The 22439-nt window shown below is 43.5% G+C and overlaps 1 protein-coding gene across 1 annotated transcript in view; it reads left to right on the top strand.

The window, feature by feature from the left end:
• The first annotated feature begins 3837 nt into the window (after positions 1-3837).
• The window catches only part of FAM107A (family with sequence similarity 107 member A), an 850316-nt gene continuing 831714 nt past the window's right edge, over positions 3838-22439 (top strand). The window contains exon 1 of the mRNA XM_086939063.1: positions 3838-4177. Within this exon, the coding sequence (XP_086795189.1) occupies positions 4154-4177 (24 nt within the window). The 5' untranslated portion in view covers positions 3838-4153. The remainder of the gene's footprint in view (positions 4178-22439) is intronic.

The raw sequence follows: 22439 nt of genomic DNA, 5'->3' as shown, positions 1-22439 counted from the left end.
TTGTAAATATCAAGTGACCCTGTTCTGTCATTAGAAATCCTAATAAGCTGGATATCATTGTGTCCAGTAGCTATATTTTTAACTGAGAAATTTAGTGCTTGTCGAATCCAGATAGTAAGCCCCCCCATAGGTCTACCTTTCGGACCCTTGACAGCTGACACATAAAAATTCAAATAGCTTAATACAAAGACAGGATCGCAAGCCCAAGTCTCCTGGAATATACAAATATCAAATTGGGTAACAAAGCCAAGCCAGTCCCCACAATTGAGCTTGGATGTCAGACCAGCTATATTCCAGCAGAGTAGGTTGGCAACTCTAGACAAACGACCCTGGCGTAATCCAGGAAAAGAGTTTAGTACACAAGCCTCAGCCTCTGGTTGGACAACCAAGTTATTCAACAAATCATTGGTAAGGCAATTAACATTCTGGGTAGATAAGCTATCCGAATTTTGATCCCCATTAGCTAGTGGTACCTGACTTAGATTTATAGGGAGTCAATCACAGTCATCAAGATTGGAAAGGGCTGAAAATCTATTCTCTAGATTTAGACCCCTCTCTGGTTGCTTCACTTCTCTCCGCCCTTTTGTTGGGACAACGTTCCACTTAGTTTTTAGCATTGTTTTATTAGAGACCCTCCCACTACACTGATAGAAAAAGTCTAAGGTGAGTGGAATGATTTCAGTCGATCTCCGCTGCGGAGGTAGAAGGTTGGGTAGAATGTTGGCCAAAACCTCTGGGTCAGAAAAATGTAGGATGACGCAGTCACCCAGAAACTTCTTTATACTATTGCCTATCCACCTCACCCTTCTAGCCTTTACTATTTCGTCAGCCAATTGGTGCCTACCCCTAGGAGTTATTACCATGTTATTTGTTAACCAATAAAGTGCTTTAGACAATAGGGATGAGGTAGATTCTTCCTGACCAGACTGCAAAAGAGGAACATTGGCTAAAACCAAGACCAATGGAGAGGCCTCAACTATCAACTCTACCGAGCCATTTACAGATTCTGGGGCGGAGGATGCATCTGAAGGAACATCTTTATTCTCTGCACTATCTAAAATGGATATCAAGGGAGCCACCAAAGGAACTGGTAGAGAGGAAGCCCCACCACCCACCAAAGTAGAAGAGGCCTTACTGGACTCAACCCTACTAGAAACAGCATCTGGTAGTTTGCCTACTTCAGATAAGGTTTGATTCAGTAAACCCCCAAGGCGATTCACTTCCTTAGTGAGTTTATCAATTCTGCCTAACAGCGGATTAACAATGTCCTTTATCTTAGTGTCTATCATACTCAGTAAGTTCTTAAATTGACCACTAGTAAGAGACATAGAAACGTCATCCAGAGTGACATCTTCTTCCCTTGCCGATTTGCTAGGGGGCGATGCAATCTTTTTGCGGCTTGATCTGAGCCCAAATCGTTTCGGCTGTGGCTGTGGCTTTTTAGCCGCTCTGGTGGATCGTGGAGCGGGCACCGGAGTGGGGGCTCTGTCCTCGGGTAGTTGTTGATCAGTCTCCATCTCACTCTCGCTGTCTAACTCAATCAGAACCGACCGGTTCGTTACAGCGATATCAGCTTGGTCAGATTCACTTACAGGTGGACAGCAGGAGGTAGGTTGCTCCGTGGACTCGGCAAAAGCTGAAGCCGGCGAAGTTGGTGAACTCAGAGCAGACGGTGAACTCAAGCCAAGCGAAGATCTCCTGTCACTATTAATTTTGGCAACTACCTGAAAGATATAGTTGTCCATAGTGTTTTTTGCAGGGGATAACTTTTTGCCGGGCATATTTCACTAACAGACAATGTTTTTCAAAAGCACGGGGTAAACAGGTGCTCCAAGAGTCAACAATTCAATAAATAACCCCCAGCTATAACACAGGCTCACCTCCTTAAATCAGGTTTTCTAGCAGAGTAACGGGCCCAACCCAACCTTGTCCAGCCTCGGATGGCCTCAGACGGCCCGCCCTTTGTCCGGGCTTCGTCCGGGTGTCCCGCTCGCGTCCCGCGACGCGGAGGGAGCAGCGTTTTTCTAGCGCCTCAGGGCGCGATGACCCCGCTGGAGTGGATCCGGGTCGCTGGGCAGGCTGGGAGTTGTAGTCTCCCTCCGCTCGGCGGCCGCTAAGGTAACAACTGCGGCGGCGGGAGGGAGACCGGGCACAGCAAAGCAGGAAGAGAGGTCAAGTCAGGAACGACCAGCAGCAAAGAAGTCTCCTCTCGAAGGACAGAACACCCGCTCCGCCGAGGGAGCAGCGTTTTTCTAGCGCCTCAGGGCGCGATGACCCCGCTGGAGTGGATCCGGGTCGCTGGGCAGGCTGGGAGTTGTAGTCTCCCTCCGCTCGGCGGCCGCTAAGGTAACAACTGCGGCGGCGGGAGGGAGACCGGGCACAGCAAAGCAGGAAGAGAGGTCAAGTCAGGAACGACCAGCAGCGAAGAAGTCTCCTCTCGAAGGACAGAACACCCGCTCCGCCGAGGGAGCAGCGTTTTTCTAGCACCTCAGGGCGCGATGACCCCGCTGGAGTGGATCCGGGTCGCTGGGCAGGCTGGGAGTTGTAGTCTCCCTCCGCTCGGCGGCCGCTAAGGTAACAACTGCGGCGGCGGGAGGGAGACCGGGCACAGCAAAGCAGGAAGAGAGGTCAAGTCAGGAACGACCAGCAGCGAAGAAGTCTCCTCTCGAAGGACAGAACACCCGCTCCGCCGAGGGAGCAGCGTTTTTCTAGCGCCTCAGGGCGCGATGACCCCGCTGGAGTGGATCCGGGTCGCTGGGCAGGCTGGGAGTTGTAGTCTCCCTCCGCTCGGCGGCCGCTAAGGTACAACTGCGGCGGCGGGAGGGAGACCGGGCACAGCAAAGCAGGAAGAGAGGTCAAGTCAGGAACGACCAGCAGCGAAGAAGTCTCCTCTCGAAGGACAGAACCAATTTCATAAAGGGATTGCAGAATCCCCTATATTAAAAATGTACATTTGATATGCTGAAAACCGGACAATACTACTTTTGTTAATGCTTTCGTAGATACGTAAAAGACAAAATGTTTTTTTAATACTCTTATTTTTTTCCTCAAAGAAATAGGTGAACAGAAGTTAACAGTGAATAAGAAACACGATTAGTAAATCAGTTTAAAAAAGTAAGGCATTCTCACTTTCGGTTTGATTTCCTTTGTTGATTTTTTTTAGCGCTGGTTAATAAGCAAAGGTGTGTTTTTTGCATGTGAAGGGCTCCCAGAATAACAATATTGTTGTTATTAAATATTGTTCCCAGTTTGTAATACTACAATGAACCCAGAAGTGACAAGAGGTCTTCTGCTTCGAGTAGCATAATAATATCTGTGTACAGTGTACAATACATACTTGCTCCAGTGCACAGCACAGCTTGAGTATAAAGAAACTTTGTTTGAGAGCCTTGTTTGTGGGAAGGAGGGAGGCTTAAGCTCGTAAAGTTCAAGAACTGCTTCTCCATGAAGTCACAAGCTGGGGCTTTGGTCCCAGCCTCACAGCTGCTAATAAAACTGCATTGTTTCTCCAAAAATATGAATACAAATCCCTAACGCAGTGGCTGTCAGCACAGCCACCAGGAGAGAGACACTGTGGAGAGCAACAGGACAGGGTAGGACTGTGTCAACAGAGGAGAACCTCTTCTGGTGCGGGCCAGCAACAGAAGGTCAGAGGGACATTTACTTCCCTGACAGATGAAATGCTTGGCCTGTGACATCTTGTTCTATCAAGTGCGGTTACTCTAATCTTCCACAGCCTTTCTCTGGAAGGGGCTCAGCCCACAGGCAGGATATCTATGAATGCAGCCATTGTGTGCACGGAGCGTGTGGACTGCGCGGAGATGCTGTCCATTAGGTGTGCTAAAATGAGTTTTGTCCGCGGTTTGAGGAAAGAGGAGGGACAACTTTTGATCATCTTCCTCCTGATGCTGCTAATTGAAGCTGCTTGCGGGGTGGAATAAGCTGGAGCTGTCAGGGTGCCAGGAGCGGCGTGTTTGCATATTCCCCGGTGCTGGATGCAAAGCGACTTGCTCCACTGGCTGCCCGGGGAGCTCGGAAGAACAATACAGTTTTTTAAATGCCGACTCCCAAATAAGTCAGGAGCGCCTGCCAGAGCGGGGGCGTCGGTGGAAGCTTCTGTGGAGACACTGCTGCCTAGTAAACTACTCATGACATGGGAGCTGCTCATGGAAAGAAGGTATTGCAACATTTTACATTTAATACACAAGCGTAGAGTAGGAGGTATCGTTGTTGTCATTACCTGTGGGGAGTATGATCAGGGCCGGCTCTGGGGCGGTGCGATCGGTGCCACCGCACTGGGCGCGAACTTGATGTGAGGGCGCCATGTTCATCGTTTTAAAAGCCCCTAATGAAGGTACATTGTCGCAGCAATTTTCAGGCATCAATTAAAATGACCACTCCGGTGATTAATGTTCTTCCTGGAGAGTGACCGGAGCTTTGTCTAGTGAAAGTTTTGACTCATTACAGCCCAGAGGGTTAATGTGCCTACTGTAAAGAACGTGTACCATTCACATCACAACGTGCATATGATAGAAACAGGTCAATGCGTTACCACCTTGGTCAGAGATCCTTTTGTTACTTGCAGTTTATAAGTTAAAATCCTAATATAGAGCAGTGAGATATTAACTAATTCCAGTCACTGATATCTGTTGCATTGACAGTGGGACATTTATAGGACATTATTTCAGAGCATATATTGCTAGATATTGAAGCTACATAGTTAAATAAACCTCAGATGTTGACTCATTCATATTCATTGATTGTTTATCGATCACTTGTTGCTTGGCAAATGAGATACCAGGATAGACATAGCCGGGTCTGGTGGGTCAGTGGAGTAATCCGTCCACTGCAGGGACCTGTGTTCGACCTCATGGTCACAGGTGCAAATCCAGGCAGGTCCGCTCAGCCGTTCATCAATCTAAGGTCCATAAAATGAGTGCCATTGTGTTGGGTAACATCAAACATCTGTTGTTCAGCGCCAAGATTCCTCCGGTTGGACATGCCCTTTACAAATACGCGTGTTATGTTATCTCAGTATTAGCAAAGCTGCACTATTTTATTGGAGAGGGCTCTTAATAAAGACAAAGTGTGCATGCTGTTGAGTGGACACAGACATATCTTACCTGGATGGCTCAGAGACCTGCATTTATCTTTGGCTCCTGCAGAGTGCTTCGAGTTGCCTGCGCTGCTTTCTCTGGGGAAGGCTACTGCTGATGCCTTCTTTTCTCATCTCCCTGCGTGCCCTGGCTCTTTTCGATGGTAGATCCATTTGATTCCAGAAAGATATATTTCAAACATCCCTTGAGACCGAGCGCCTTTTGGAATCAGTGGCGCAGGTGCACCAGTCCCTGCGAGAGGCTCGTTACATCGTTTTCATTCAAGGTCTCCTCGTGCCCAAAATAAAAACGTAGAATTTATCCCCTTGTAAATGGAAAAAATTGTCTCTTGGTTTCCCCTTCAGAAGTTCTGCTGCATTTGTATCCGGCCCTCCTCCCTCAGAGGCGGGGGCGCCTCTGCGCCTTGGGAAATCCTTATGTTAGGTTTCTTACACATTGACACTACACTCGCTCCTTGCACTGGTATTTCGACGTCACGAGAAGTAGTTCCTGGTTATGGCATTAGTGTGTACTGCTCTAGCACTGACTGTGTTTTAGATGTAAACAATGTTAGGAAATGAGAATTAATTATGCAGATTAATATCTGTTCAGGCAGAACACTTTTAGCACCATCGCATTTTGAAAGTGTTCCAGAATTCACACCTGCAGTAACCATGGCGAATGCACTCTCCTTTTTGAAGCGCTGCTTGAGAAATTAGCTCAATGTTTTTTAAATTTGGATTACAGACAGCTTTTCGTGTTTCTAAGCAGAACTCTTGTTCCACATGTAACATGTAGTTAGCGTGGTATTTGGGCCAGGCTTTGTTGACTGTTGTCTCATGCGTCTGTTTCAGCCTCCCCATGTTCTGTTTGATTGGAAAAATTGAGGCCAGGGTAGTGGCGGTCTTAATCACACAAACCCCCTTACCAATCATGCCATTACAACAAAAGTGCGTGGTAAAGGCATGTGTGGCAAAGGAATAAGTGGTTTAGACGCATTCGTGGTTCGGGGTGCGTAGTAGAGGCATCTGTGGTTTGGCCATGCGTGCTTTTGTCGCATGTGGGAAACGGCGGGAACAAAGCGGGCAGAGCCATGCATGCGTTCCAACGCAAGCACAACCACGAGGCCTGAACTACGCATCTGTGTTCAGGATGGGTGGGGAGAAGACAAGAAAGCGTCAGAACAGGAAGATCCTGGGGCCAGGTTTGGGGTGGGGGGTAGGGTTTAGGGGTGAGGTTGCTTTTAGGGTTCAGGGCAGGAAGGGGTCAGGGTACTTTTGGGGAGGTGGAAGGGTTTTAGGACAGAGGGCAGAGTGTTCAGGGTAGTGTTAAGGGCTGAGACTGGGTTTGGGGGAAGATTTTAGGAGTGGGGAAATGTTAGGGCTCAGGACAGGGGAGGTCGAGGTACCTTTTTAAAATTGGAGGCAGGATTTTACGCCTCAGGGCAGTGGAAGGGGTTGGGGTCATTTTATGGACAGCCCAGGGAAAGTTTTAGGGCTCAGGGCAGGGGACTGGGGTTGGGTTCGTTTATGGTAGGGGCAGGGTTTTAGGCCTTAAGGCAGGGGAGGGGAAAAGGTAGTTTTAAGGGCAGGACAGATTTTAGTCCTCAGGGCAGGGGGTGAGTTAGAGGGCTAGAATTTTAGGGCTTATGGCAGGGAGGGGGGTCAGGGTAGTGGCAGTGTTAATCAACCAAACCCCTCTACCAATCAGGCCATTACAACGAAATTGGGTGGTAAAGGCATGCGTGGCAAAGGAATGCGAAGTTCAGACGCATTTGTGGTTTGGGCTGCATAGTAGGGGCACACGTGCAGGACCGGCTCTAGGGCGGTGCGAACGGTGCCATCACACAGGGTGCTGGCTTCCTGGGGGCGCTGTGTTTGAAAGTTTATTATGTTTTTACACACCTCCTGCAGTGTTCCTTTTCTCCGGCAATTACTAGGCCTCACAAACATGCTAAGGTAACTCATGTGATTAATTATCTTCCTGGAAAGAGATCAGTGTTTTGTATAGTTGAGGTTTTGACTTATGTGAAGTTAGGGCAGGGGGTTATATGCCTGCTGCAAAGAACGTGTACCAAGTAGATTACAGAGCGCATATAATGTAAACAGATCGGCAGCTTACTGCTTTAAAAGAGACATCTTTTTTTTACTTGCAATTTTTAATTTACAATCCTAATATACAACAGTGAGCTATTAACTTTCAACATAGAACTGCATACACACTGCAAACTATACATTAGGACATTGAATAATGTTGCAAAAGGGGTTCATTTAGCTGGAAATCGATACTTATTATTAAAGAAAATGCCCAACTATGCTGTTTCTTTTTCTACTTTCAGTGTGTGCTTCTCCACACCAAGCACTCTTAAACTATACTGCATACCAGTATGGATGACATGTGACATCCACACTTTTAGTCCTTTGGCTTATTTAACATTTCCTATACACTGATTTACATACGTGTGATTGATTGTCTCTGTGTAAGGTGTGTGTGATGCAAAGTGCTCTGACACCATACACTGGTATGAGTGGCGTTATATAACTAATTCAATGCATCTGAGAGAGAGTGGTTATGGAGACTTGGTCACTGTTAAAGGGTGCTAGTGAGAGAATCCATGGTGGAGGTGGTCATTAGGGGGGCGCCAACAAACATTGTAGCACAGGGCGCCACCAGCACTAAAGCTGGCCCTGCACACGTGGTTTAGCCATGCGTTCCTCTGTCATACAGCCGGGACATGTATTTCCTTGCTATCTACCCGACTGATTCTCTTTTCTAAGCGCTCTCTCTGCTTATCATTGTCCTCTTCCCCGTGCTCCCATTTGTGGTCCCAGTACCTCTCCCATTTTCAAACGCATAGTTATGTATTTACCTATTTACATATTCATGTTACACCAGCGTGACCGTTGCAAAGTGCTACTAGGCAGTTTACCCTTTTTTTGCATATCCGCACAATTGTTTTTCACCTTTTTCAACTTTTGATCTATCAGTCTAACACGTGAGCATGGTGACGCAAGCCATATCATAGACGCCCATCTTGGACAGGGTTTTCTGGAAAAGCCATTACAAGATTGAAAGACATACGTGCACATCTGTCATAATATATAGAATTAAAAAAAAAAACATTGGCAAATCCAGTAACTCAGCCTGTTAGAGCAGAAACCTATTGGTTTTGGAAGTACTGGTTTAATTTTGTGTCAAACCTAATTAAAATCTACCTGCATTAAACAGCAGTAAGGTAGTCCACATTACCTGTCTTCACAAACATTGGGTTTGAATCGGGGATTTTTGACTTTTGTGGTGCGTTCTCTTCTTGTATCAAATCTGATGGGAACAATGTGTGCTCATTTCTGCTATTTGAGGTCGCTGCCTTGGTATGCTGAGATAAGAGGAATTCCTGAAGTGGTTTATTGTTCTGAATGGGGCAATAGGCCAAGAAGTGGAAACCATGTATTTTCAAAGTATCGCCTTTATCATCATTAGTCCAGCAGAAACTGAGAAGTTGAAACATACTTTACCTTAAAAATGTTAAAACCAAGAACAGGGGTCATCTCACATAAATTGTTTTCTGTCGACCGAGCTGAAGTTTGTCAGGGACAAAAACTATTTTCAGTTACCAGTTGTAAATTGCACAGTGCTTCATGTAAGAGCCGTATATCACCCCATGCAAAGCATTCTTAATGGTTCTAAATTGTATTTTGATTTTAAACAATTGTGGACGAAAAACGTAAACACCGCTGACAGGTTCTATCAAATCAAATTCCGCTGAAACAAGCACGTTTATATGATGTGACCTACACTGTTCACAACGTCACTTTCGACGACACGAAATAGACAACACTGAAGTTGTGATGGGGCCATCTATAATTAACTTTTTTCTACTCATCCTTTTATTCTTTGCAATATTTGGACAGGTATCATATTTGTAGAAGGGCATCTCCTCCACTGGATGAGGTAAACAGCAATGAATATTGGATATTTATGTTGTTATTTGCTATAATGGATAATGTGTCTACAGATGTGCTTGTATTTAAATATAAGTGGCAGGAGAAATATGTCACACTACCTCTAATAGAGCTAATTGTGAAAAGTATTCATGCTTACTTTGAGGAATTTAGATTTAAGACCCTGAATAAAGGGGCTGTATTATATATAGGGATGCAACAGGCATTGGCGCCTCCTTTTTCCACCCAGAGGTACTTTGCCATAACAGAGGAGGCTCTAGTTACCTGTGCAGCCCCTTCTGTAAATGTATTATGGCCGCATTTAAATGAGGGAACCATCAACATTACACCTGCACCTTATTACAGATGTAGGCCCAATGAAAGAGACAGGCAGTTTTGGAATGCACACAGTCAATTCGCCTCTAATGAGGCTTCTTGGAAGAGGGGAATATGGCCCCAGGTGCCCAGAGGCATTCCCATGCTGATGAGTACAGTCACTCACTGCACCCTCCTGCGTGGGGATCCTGCCTCCCTTGAAACTGAGGCCATGTCTCTGCTTACAGTGGAAGGTAAACCGGTGGCTTCAAAGAGCAGGCCCACCTTTCCCTTAGGTCACATTCAAAACCTGAATGCCCCGGGGACCTTACTCCCAGGATTATTTCATATAAGGGGAGGGGGCTGAGTGGACCACATCCCGAGCCTCCAATGGCCCTGGAGCTAAAAACTGTTTAAATGGGAAGGAGGCATGTGCGGCCTCCCTCCCCGAGCCGCTGGGGGGGCCCGTGGAGGGCATCCCCGGGGCCAAAATTAATTTTTATGATGAGGCCTTCCCAAATCTCGGGATTCCCTGGGAGCCCACCTATAGGGAGGGGGCTGCGCAGCCCCACTCCCTGAGCCTCGAGAGGCCCTGGGGAACCCAACCACAGGGCCATAATTTAAGAAAATGGGGTGTCTTGTGGCCCCTCTCCCAGAGCCTGAAAAGGCCCTGGGGAGCCCACCTCAGGCACTAAATTACTTTAAGGGAGGGGGTCCACACAGCCCCCCTCCCTAAGCGGTTAATGGCCTCGGAGACCCCATCCCCCATTTTTGCTCAGAAGCTATGTTCTGGTTATCCCACTTCCCAGACATAGCAGCTTTTCCACCAGCAGAAGCATGGGCTGGGAAACCTGTTTGCTTTCGCTTTGCAGGAGCATTTTTAAATCCGGTGGCAGCAAACATCAAGTCCACTCGCAGTCAGTAGGAGCTTAAAAAAAATGAGTTCCGCCTGCTGGGAGCAGACTTTAGATGTGTTTTCCTGCTCGCAGGGTATATTGGTATGCACGCAGGGAGCAGCATTAGGTGCTGTTCCCTGTGGACGGGAGCAATGCCGGCTCCCGCTAGATGAGGGGAGCCAACTGCAGGGGTCTTGGTGCCGGATCACTGACAGAATTTCGACCTCACAAATATCGACCTACAAGAATATCGAGTCAACAATATCGAGGGCAAAAATATCGACATCCTATCTACAACATGGTAAGTACAAAAATATCGAAACAATAATATAGATGTAAAAAATATTGATGTTAAAAATATCGATTTTTTTTCTTTTAATATATAAATGTAAAATTAAGTATATAACACTAATAAATAAAATATACATATTTGAAAGTATCTAATTATGTTTAAAATTAATAATTAATGCATATATAGTAATAATACATTAATTAAATATATACACTAAATATATAATATATATGTACTAAACAATAAGTTTTATTAATTATTTTACTAATTTATAAATTAATAAAATGTATTCTAAATTACTAATACATTTACAAACATAAAACAATAACATAAATAAAATGTAAGTAATATAAAAATTAAATAAACATTTAATTTTTTTACAATTAATTATATAATACGTTAGATAGCGTAAGGGTAAAAATTACTATTCCTACTCCAGAGAGTGCAACAGTAGGGAAAGCGTTGGATTGTGTAGAGGTACAAATTACTATTCCCACTCCAGAGAGTGCAACAGTAGGGAAAGCGTTGGATAGCGTAGGGGTAAAAATTACTATTCCCACTCCAGAGAGTGCAACAGTAGGGAAAGCGTTGGATTGCGTAGAGGTAAAAATAACTATTCCCACTCCTGAGAGTGCAACAGTAGGGAAAGCGTTGGATAGCGTAGGGGTAAAAATTACTATTCCCACTCCAGAGAGTGCAACAGTAGGGAAAGCGTTGGATAGCGTAGGGGTAAAAATTACTATTCCCACTCCAGAGATTGCAATAGTAGGGAAAGCGTTGGATAGCGTAGGGGAAAAAATAACTATTCCCACTCCAGAGAGTGCAACAGTAGGGAAAGCATTGGATTGCGTAGGGGTACAAATTACTATTCCCACTCCAGAGAGTGCAACAGTAGGGAAAGCGTTGGATAGCGTAGGGGTAAAAATTACTATTCCCACTCCAGAGAGTGCAACAGTAGGAAAAGTGTTGGATAGCGTAGGGGTAAACATTACTATTCCCACTCCAGAGAGTGCAACAGTAGGGAAAGCGTTGGATTGCGTGGGGTACAAATTACTATTCCCACTCCAAAGAGTGCAACAGTAGGGAAAGCATTGGATAGCGTAGGGGTAACAATTACTATTCCCACTCCATAGAGTGCAACAGTAGGGAAAGCATTGGATAGCGTAGGGGTAAAAATTACTATTCCCACTCCAGAGAGTGCAACAGTAGGGAAAGCGTTGGATTGCGTAGAGGTAAAAATTACTATTCACACTCCTGAGAGTGCAACAGTAGGGAAAGCGTTGGATAGCGTAGGGGTAAAAATTACTATTCCCACTCCAGAGAGTGCAACAGTAGGGAAAGCGTTGGATAGCGTAGGGGTAAAAATTACTATTCCCACTCCAGAGAGTGCAACAGTAGGGAAAGCGTTGGATAGCATAGGGGTAAAAATTACTATTCCCACTCCAGAGAGTGCAACAGTAGGGAAAGCATTGGATTGCGTAGGGTACAAATTACTATTCCCACTCCAGAGAGTGCAACAGTAGGGAAAGCGTTGGATAGCGTAGGGGTAAAAATTACTATTCCCACTCCAGAGAGTGCAACAGTAGGAAAAGCGTTGGATAGCGTAGGGGTAAAAATTACTATTCCCACTCCAGAGAGTGCAACAGTAGGGAAAGCGTTGGATTGCGTAGGGGTACAAATTACTATTCCCACTCCAAAGAGTGCAACAGTAGGGAAAGCATTGGATAGCGTAGGGGTAAAAATCACTATTCCCACTCCAGAGAGTGCAACAGTAGGGAAAGCGTTGGATAGCGTAGGGGTTAAAATTACTATTCCCACTCCAGAGAGTGCAACAGTAGGGAAAGCGTTGGATAGCGTAGGGGTTAAAATTACTATTCCCACTCCAGAGAGTGCAACAGTAGGGAAAGCATTGGATAGCGTAGAGGTAAAAATTACTATTCACACTCCAGAGAGTGCAACAGTAGGGAAGGCGTTGGATAGTATAAGGGTTAAAATACCATACTTATAAATAAACGACTTTTGTAATTATAAATAAATAAACTATTACATAAATATAAAACATATACAATACCTATACTTAATTATAAAACACATGCTTAGCAAAATATATTTTACCTCAAAATAATGTAAAATAATACCATTTAATAATATTGAATTACCAATTAATAATTAATTAACAATTATATTATTAACAATACAATTAGTTTTAATACATTATTAATTAATTACATTTACTTTACTTCCCCCATATTTCCCTATAAAACCACTACCCAAAATATAACACATTTATCCAATAATGATTTAATGAAAAATAATTAGCAATTATTTTATATTAATTAACTAATAATTAAAATTAATTACCAATTAATTAAATTTAATTTTATAATTCCTACTAATTATTAAATAATTAACCTTAATTAAATTACTCCCCACCCTATTCCCCTATAAACCCACATCCCGCTACAGAAAATATATATCAATTAATCAATTATTTTTTTTATTTTCCAATTAATTATTAATAATTAGCAATTAATTATAATTAATTAATTAATCCTACTAATTATTAATCAACTTACCATAATTAAATTACTTCCCACCCTATTCCCCTATAAACCCACAACCCACTACAGAACATATATATCAATTAATAAATTAAATTAAATTATTTTCCTATTATTTTCTATTAATTACCAATTAATTATAATTTATTACTAAATCCTACTAATTAATAATCAATTTACCATAATTAAATTACTTCCCACCCTATTCCCCTATAAACCCACAACCCGCTCCAGTACTAAAACATACAATTTTCTTATAAATGAATTTATTATTATATAAAATTAATACACATATAATAGTAATTATTTTAAACAATTAAATTAAACATATAACACATACATAATAAAAATCTATAAAATAATACAAATATCGATATTAGTGTCATCGAAATTAGTAACATCGATATATATGCTATCGATATTACTAACTTCGATATTACTAACATCGATATTAAGTATTTCGATATTACTTATCTTGGGTCGATATTCTGTCCTACGATATTCTTGACTTCGATATTATGCTCCTTCGATATTTCAGACTCGATATTATGGTAGGTCGATATTTCCAACTCGATATTTTGACTGTGTACCCTTGGTGCCACTATGTTGGGTGCCCTACCCACTGTTTATTGTGCTGGTCCCCGGGTGATGGGGTCTCCGGGGCAAAGAGGGCCCAGGCAGGTGGGAAGCATGCCCCCCTCCTTATAAAAATTGTGTCGGGCCCTGGGATCCTCAGGGCACAAACTGGCTGTGAAGGGGTTCAACTCCCCAAACAGGCTTCTCCGGGCTCCGGGGGACAATGTACCCTTGGCAGAAATTTGAGATATCATCAGTGATATTATATATGATGTTATAGAACATGTCATGAGTGAAGTCATATGTGAGGTATAAGCTGTGCATGGCAGGGGTGCAAGTTATAGTCAGCCCTGCTTACTATAAGCGGTGACTATCTGTGTTTTTTTAGCTCAAAACATTAATTTTATCACTGACATATTAAACTAACTATCAAATTATGTCACAACTGCCGTTCCATACATGACTTCAACACACGAGCAATAACTATCTGAAAAACTAGTAAAAAGAGACTATTCCCCACATTGTGTCAAAATGGCCAAGAATCCAGCCAGAAATAACAATAGAGATGCCCTTTTGGAAATCAACAAAAAACCACCGGAAGACATATTCATTTGCGTAACAACATATATTGCTGATTTTAACCCGATAAGTAAGATTATTAGAAAACACTGGAACATCTTACAAACGGGTATCCTCACAATACCACAACCTAGGTTTGACTTTAAACACCCCCCCAACATTAAAGACATGCTGGTACACACAAGACCCTAGATACCTGATATCTTGGACCAAAGAACCCTTGGACCTTGCCTCCGGTGAAGGGCCACTTTCATTGTGGCTCATGTGCGGTTTGTGGGTTCATCATTGCATCAAAAGAGGTCAAGCTAACTGACAGGTTTACCTGGATTCAAAAGGCACACACTAACTGCAATACTAGAATTTGCATTTACACAGTGACATGTCCTTGTGGCAAAAGGCATATAGGGATGACAACCAGACCAGTAAAGACGAGCAATACCGAACTCCGCATTAATGTTATATGTAAGAAGACTAGCACTGAGATGTGCACACATTTTGTAAATCAAGGGCATTCACCTGAAGACATAGGATAGACAGTGCTGGAAGCTCCTTTAAATCTCAGAAAAGGTGCTCTCTTCAAGAGAGAACAGAATTAGATTTTCTGATTGGCAACCTATGCTCAGGGGCTTAATGAGGAAATACCTTGTGGGGGAAGTGAGCCTCTGATACCAGCCTTCCATTGATGTGGTTGGCAACCACATGTTTACTCTACATGCCTTATTATCGGTAGCACGTCATACATGCTGCGCACTATATGAATCCTCTACATGCTGTTTGAGTATTTTTCCACACTGCATTAAGACGTTGTTATCTTGATCCTCCATACCATCATTCCCTAGCTATCCATCAGTCACCTGTCTCTTTGTGCCCCTCCTTTTGTCCTATGTGGAGTTACATACTTTCACTAACAAGTAAGGATGGAGACAACCCCTCCCCCGTCCCACCCTTCATTACTTGAGCCCCAGTATTATTGACTAGCATTGACACCAATGTGCAGAAGGCTTGTCCGCCACACCCCACCCGCCTGTGATGTGGGCTATTTGGCCCGATGCTATGACCAACTGGACCACCTCCATGCATGATTTGGAGTTGGTCCGTGATGCTAGGCAGCTCCGCCCCATGATCCCGCCAACTATGACACCGTGAGTGGTTCTAGATAGTGGACCTAGACTGGGAACCTCAGTCCAACTGTGATGGGTCTCACTGCTCCTCAACCCCATTTTTGCTGCACTACAACATCATGCCCCACATATTTGAATACGCCATAGCCCTGGCTCGGATCATTACACTATGGACATACTTGTCCAATATGGCACCCAAGCATGCCTGCCAGCACTGACCATAGAGTACACCAATCACCACCTGAAAGTGATTTACAGTCTATAGACAGAATATCGACCACTGACCTCCCACCTGCTCTCACTCCTGAGACTGGGTAGGTCACTGTGTGCTATCACCAGGACCACATCGGTACCACAATAGCGCTTGACTTATTTTTTATCAGGTCAGTCCCTGGTGCCTTTTCTAAGTTCGGTTCCAACCGAACTCTAAAGTATTGCATGTTTCCAGCACTCACGCGAGGAGGCAGAAAGATTACCCAAATTGAATAAGTGATTCGTTCTTGATGTTTACATTGTTTGAAACCATATAAAGGTTTGTCACCTGCTTCCCACATGTTTCTCCTTAGTTGTTGTTATCACCCCTGTGTGACATAATTACGGTTGGTGGCATGCCAAATGTTGTATGCCTTGCCAATAATGTTTTATCTTATTCAATGATTCCACAATGCTACTTTCCCGTTACCATTTCAGGTCAGCCTATTGGCATCTATTTTTAAGGTACACCGATTTTGGGTACTGTGTGTTTGGATTCCATACATTTCACCATTGGTCCCAAATACTGTGTAGATTAGATTCACCTGGCCCTGAAGATTTGCCCAATGATCATTATTGACTCCCTGATAGCAAGAAACTTGTCGACCTTTTAACTCACTTTTTGCCATCAGGGATCATTTTCTCTATTGGTGGCTATCAAGTTTTTTAATCGGACAAGCAAACTCATTGAATAAAATTCTTTCCAGAGATTTTCTTAGTACATCTTAAGTCACTATACACTCACACCTACTTTCACCAATCTGCACCCAGGGCCCTACACTTGCACCTCACAGATGGAATTGGGACAAAAGATCTCTGATAAAGGGCCCCCTTGAGGGTGCCCGTCAGGCATTGCAGTGCCAACCCAATGAGGAGCAAGCCCGATGATGAAGCATGAAACCTATATGGGGTGTGAGGGCCATAGTTCCAACATGAACTATCCCCCCCCACCTTTGGTTCCTATATGTCTGGCCTATTACCCTCCCTCTCAGGAACTGCATATCTTTAATTGATTAAGTTTAACCAGGAGCACGTATGCTGGACCTTAATGAGGTATTGGCCCCCATTTGTTGGGATTGAAATTGGTAAGGAGTGAAGATTAGTGTCCCTATTTGCAATAACAATATTACCAGACATGCATATTATGAAAAGTATCCTGACCTGCTGCATTGTAGCATATTAGATTACATCTTGCACACACACACAACTCTGCCATACATCTCAAACCAGATATATATAGAAGCCACCCACTGCTGTTCTATTACTGGGACACACATGTAGGTCTGCCATTTACCTCCTGACCGTCAGCACCGCCACTTTCGTTTCAGTACTGGGACTCACAAGCTGTTCTGACATACACCTCAGTCCTGCTATTCAAGAGCAAATACCCAAGTTGAACTATGCCTCTAACCTTAAGCTTTATGAGTAATATTCACCCCTATTTTTCAATAGTGCCACCAGAATCCTGACCTATAGCACATTATCATATTCCATAACTTCTTGACTTGCAGACACACACATACACCATCTGACCTAAAGAGCCCACTCAATGTACTTGCATCGCATGAACATACAAGACACCCAGCATTTCACACTCTAACTAATCCTGCTGTACTAAGAACCACAAGAAACTCTGCCTCATACATTAATCCTGAACTCCAGCAACCACCACTGGTACTCCAGCACTGAAATCCACATGCAGGTGTGTCATACACTTCAGTCCCTAACTGCAGCACCCACTCACTGATTTTTGAGTACCGAGACCCACATGCAATTGGTTCATAAACATCAATCCTGACTTGTTGCACTACTCCTGGTTCTTCCAGGAGTGAGACACATATGGAGCTCAGGAGCTCAGTCATACACTTCTATCTTGAGTTAGAGCTCTGATATACTACACTTGCAGGGCTGGGATCAGCAAACCACTCTGCTGCATACCTCAATTCTGATCTGCAGCATTGACCATTGCTATTTATTTAGTGAAACTCGCAAGCAGCTCTGCCTGATGCCAAATTCACCTACCTGGTATTTTTCAAGTAAACCACAATCCATAAAAAAGAAGTACGAATGCCGGGAGGTTTCACCGGCCACTGCTATTCCAGTATTGGAGCCCATATGCTGCTCGCCCATACAGCTAATGACGTGAATTAGAGTTTTGCGGATGGGTACTCCATTACAATGTGATGGATATCCTGTCCTTATTACAAGTGCAGTAGAATATAAGATACTTGTAGAAAGGGGATTGGATTTGTGTCCCATTTGTTTTATATTTATGATGGAATACCAATCTACCAAACTCTAAATAGGCCCTAAGTATTGATCTATAGCACTGACCACTCCTCTTTCAGTGCTGGAGCAAAATAAATGTCTGTCGTACATCTAAATTTTGACCTACAGCACCTGTAATTGATCTGCCAATACAGTTACCCTCACACAACTCTGTTATTCAGCTTCATTCTGAACTGTACCCCCACCCATTGCTCAGCCATTACTTGGATATACATGTAGGTCTGCCATACAACTCACGACTGACTGTAACACCCACCCAGTCTTCTACCAGTGCGCAAGCACCTTTTCAATGCAACTAAATCCTGACCTCTAAACCCACCCAGTGCTCTTCCAGTTCTGGCACCCACACACAGGTATGCCATACACGACAGTCCTGACATGAAGCCCTTATCCACTGGTCTTCCAGTACCAAGACTAGGGTGAAAACCTTTCTCAGAGACAAATACCAGTCCTTACTTTAGCACTTGAGGTTCTGTTAGGGCCAAAAGATGGCACTTCAATACAGGTTTCAGTTAACTTGACTGTATTCTTTTTTCACCATGGTAAGTCTTCTTGTAGTTGATATTTTGACTTCATTTTTCGAACATTTGTTTATTGGCATTGGCATGAAAATACAGACTAGGCAATAAAATACTGACAAGTGTGCAACCAGAAAACAGGGCACAAAAGCAGCACTATCATTCTGATCAATCCTGACTTGTAGGACCTCCTTATATTCCACACACACCCATAACACCTGAACTTAACCCGTTTACCCCGGCGGACATTCCGCCGCAGTGCGTGCGCTCGACGAAGTGGGCGGGGCTGCACCAGCCGTTGGTCGTGCGCAGCACCAGGGAGGTAGTGCTTGCGTCCACCAACAGCCGACCTGAGCACGCAATGGGTTAAACTCCCACTCTTTGACTAAGATGTTTATCCAGAGACATCATTTTAGTTTAAGTTCAATTTGCTGGATACTGCTCACAAGCTCAACAGGCTGACTTGAACAGAATTCCTGGAAACTCTTAGCAGAGGAAATGACTGAGGGAAAGTCCATCTCACATAGTTCCTCCGTTCATGCATTGGACACTGAAAGCCTCTTTGCCCCACCCAGAACTTTTTATACAAAGTCAAGGAGAAATCCCACTTAGCGTTTCTGAGATCTTGGATTACATGGGCTTCATGTACTAAGTTAATTTATGGTCTCAAAGATCAAATTTGAGCCATTGCGAACTCAAAATGTTTTTTTTTGTGTGTAAAAATCGAAATTGACTTTCAGTAACATATTGCAGAAACATCTTCTATTATGGGTTATAGATGTATATTGTGCTTGGCTCCTATCCACTGTCAGTAACCCAACTGACACATAACTTAAATGAATCAAATACACAATTTAATGGGGAGCCATTAAATAAATCAAATATACAATTTAATGGGGAGCCACAGTCTGCTTATTGAATATATTATACTTCATGCAACTTTGCTTGTTACAAAAATGAACTTAAATTTAAAAGATTTTCTGAAATGTAATCTTCCTTCAAAGGACTCCTTTGTGTTCTGAAGACTGACTAATTTAATTCACAGAAATTTCTTCACATTGCTAATTGCTATACAAAAGGCAAAATATTTTCTCTTGAAAAGAAAAATGAAAGTCTCATGAATTCATTATTGAGCAGATACAGTCACAGTCATGAATACATGCTTGATATACTGCTACAGGCAACACACGTTTCGCAGAAGAGCAACCGCTTCTTCAAGGCTTAGATGAAAAGGGAAAAAGCAAAGAAACCTGACTACTGAGTCCCCAAAAGTCTCATATTCAATGATGTACAAGGTATAATATCAGAAGTCCTTGATATGCTGCTATTCTAGTCCCTTCGTATTGGCATTACATTGGGATAAGTCTAAATATCGCTCCTCGAAATACTCCATCATTATCTTCGTCTCATTGCGCTTTGAGTCATCGTTGAGTCATCGTTCCAGAATCACAATTGTGTTTTCGAATAAATACAGAATCAGTATTTGGAAGAGGCATATAATGGGCAATCCTTTAACCCTTTCGCTGCGGCGGCTATTCCGCCGCAGCGCTAACGGGGCGGGGCGGCCGCATGGCGGCCGCATGATGGTGACAGAACCGCTCCGTCACCAGCCGCGGTTGAGCTGTGCTCGTGACGGAGCGGTTCCGTCATGGCCCCGCCCGCCTAATAGAACGCGCCGCGCAGGCGCGGCGTCCGGGCCATGACGGAACCGCTCCGTCATCAGCACAGCCGATAGCACGCATAGCTGATGACGGAGCGGTTCCGTCATCAGCAGGGGAGGGGTTAAATACCAATTCTTAAGCATATGTACAGAGGTTTTGCCACCGAAATCCAGCCGCAAAATATTAATATTTTACAACCATATTAAAATTGGTGGCAACCTTTTGCAAACAGGACGGGGTCCCCAACATACCTCATCCCCTTTGTGAATGTTGACAAAAAAAGTTGTGTAAGCAGGGAATGGACAAGTATTGCTGGTTGGTTTCCCACCAATGGCCAAAACGGACAGGAAAATCTTCATGAGGTGAAACGTTATAAAAGGAGACTTCATTTAATTCAGCACACTTGATATTGAACTGGGGTATGGGCACCTAGGAGGAGAGACAACTGGGAAGAAGTGGAAATGAGACCTGTAGCCAAAACGAAAGGGGGAAAGGATGTGGCCTAATGGCCCGGTCGGTTGATCTCAAATCTGGGGATCCAGGTTCGGGTCTCGGCAATGACGCTCAACATCCTGTGATTCTGGGCGAATCATTTAATCTCTCTGTGCCTAACAAAAATGAATGTGTCCTTGTGTAAGCACCTGGTGCTCATGTAAAGCGCTCTGATACAAACCACTGAGAAAAAAAAACCCTCAGAAACTCAAGGAGCCTCATAAGTTTGTATCTGCTCCTGTTATCTCTGTGATATTCCGCTTTAAGTGTCTGTTGAGTCCTAACTTTTTGCACTCCACACTACCTCATTGGGAAGTCTGTGACTGCTCACCATAACTACCACTGTGAGTCAAATGCTGAAAAGGTCGTACTTGGCCCAGAGCCACAGCAGGAAGAGCCCCAAGACATCAGAGGCAAACAACCCAGGCCCCATGGCTGAGGCCCAGTAGCCCTGGCTTGCCCCGTGGCCTCCTCAATGATGGCATGTCTGAAACAAAGGATGTCTGATATTGAGACTGTTTATAGTGAAAAAAGTTGGGCAAAATGTTGTTTACCAAGTATATTCAGTTTCTTCATCTGGATGATAAACATGTAATACGTTTTGAAACTGATATGCACGTGTACCATCTCAGGTCTACCGTGTCCTTTCTTTCATAGAGAAAGGTAGTTGGGCATTTCACCTGTTCCCAGATGATATTCATCTCAGAGGTCAGTTCTACAGAAGTAATTGCCAAACCACATCTACGTGTTGGCATGAGTGCCTGAAACCTTATAGAAACCCTATTCATTGTTGCACTGATTAGGGAGCTATGGAGATAGTGCTAAATGATTGCAATAATCGTATGTTGTGACTCGTCGCTAATCTTAATTATCTTTTAACCTTTTGTCCTGTTTGCTTTAGAACATAAATCATGAAAAGGGAAATAACTATATTGTCAGGCATGAAAGCTTTGGCATTTCCCCTGAAAAGTAAGATCAAAAGATTTTCTAAGGATTGATCAACAAATTATCCATTAAAATTAATAGTGGGTTGTTACCTACATCAAAACCCTACATTGAATTAACTATGTCGCCATTTAGCAATTCCTCTAATGTCTTCAGTTCATAATGGAGTTTTGTTTTTATAAATAAGTGATGTACAAAAGTTTTAAAAGCTCATTCACCTCCCTCACTGCAGTTTCACTTCAACTACATCATCATCATCGCTTAAAATGTATTTTTGGACTGGGATGACGTTGCTTCTTGTGTTGTACCTGCTAACATTTGAGAAAAACAACCTTATAATCAGGATTCCTGAAAGAACAGAGCAGCTTAGCAAGGTTTTTGATTTTACTGTGTACAAAACAATAACTTGCATGTTTGTCCTGATGGAGCTTTCAAACAGGAAATCTTTCACACCTGCTTCTGGGATTAAATTGCAGTGGTCCAGTAACATGCACTTGAAATACTCATGTTTCAAAAGCCTCTTTCAGATTGTAGATATTGCTGTACTGACTTAGTAACTTAGGAGAAAGCACCACCCTGAGGCCAAACCCTATTGACTTACCTATCTCGTCAATCACACCAGATCACTTTCAGGCTGACATAGAGTTTTGCTGCTGGCAGTGAACTATTGACTGCAGTGGGGTTGCGTCCATCGAGAACGCTACTTATGTGCACCTGAAACAAGCAACTCTCGATTGAAGACCCTGTTGAGACCAACAACGGTGGCATGAAGATTGATTTAGTTAGGTACAGCTCAGGGGTTAGAATGGTGATTGCCCGTCTGTCATTAGGCAGCACACATAGAAGTGACAAAATGGCATTTCAAGATTGTTTATGTGCATGCAGACACCTGTGCACTATGGTTG

Source organism: Lissotriton vulgaris, chromosome 9, assembly GCF_964263255.1.
Source record: "Lissotriton vulgaris chromosome 9, aLisVul1.2, whole genome shotgun sequence".
NCBI lineage: Eukaryota > Metazoa > Chordata > Amphibia > Caudata > Salamandridae > Lissotriton > Lissotriton vulgaris.
Note: the sequence above shows the minus strand (reverse complement) of the source record. Positions and strands in the feature narration are given on the sequence as shown.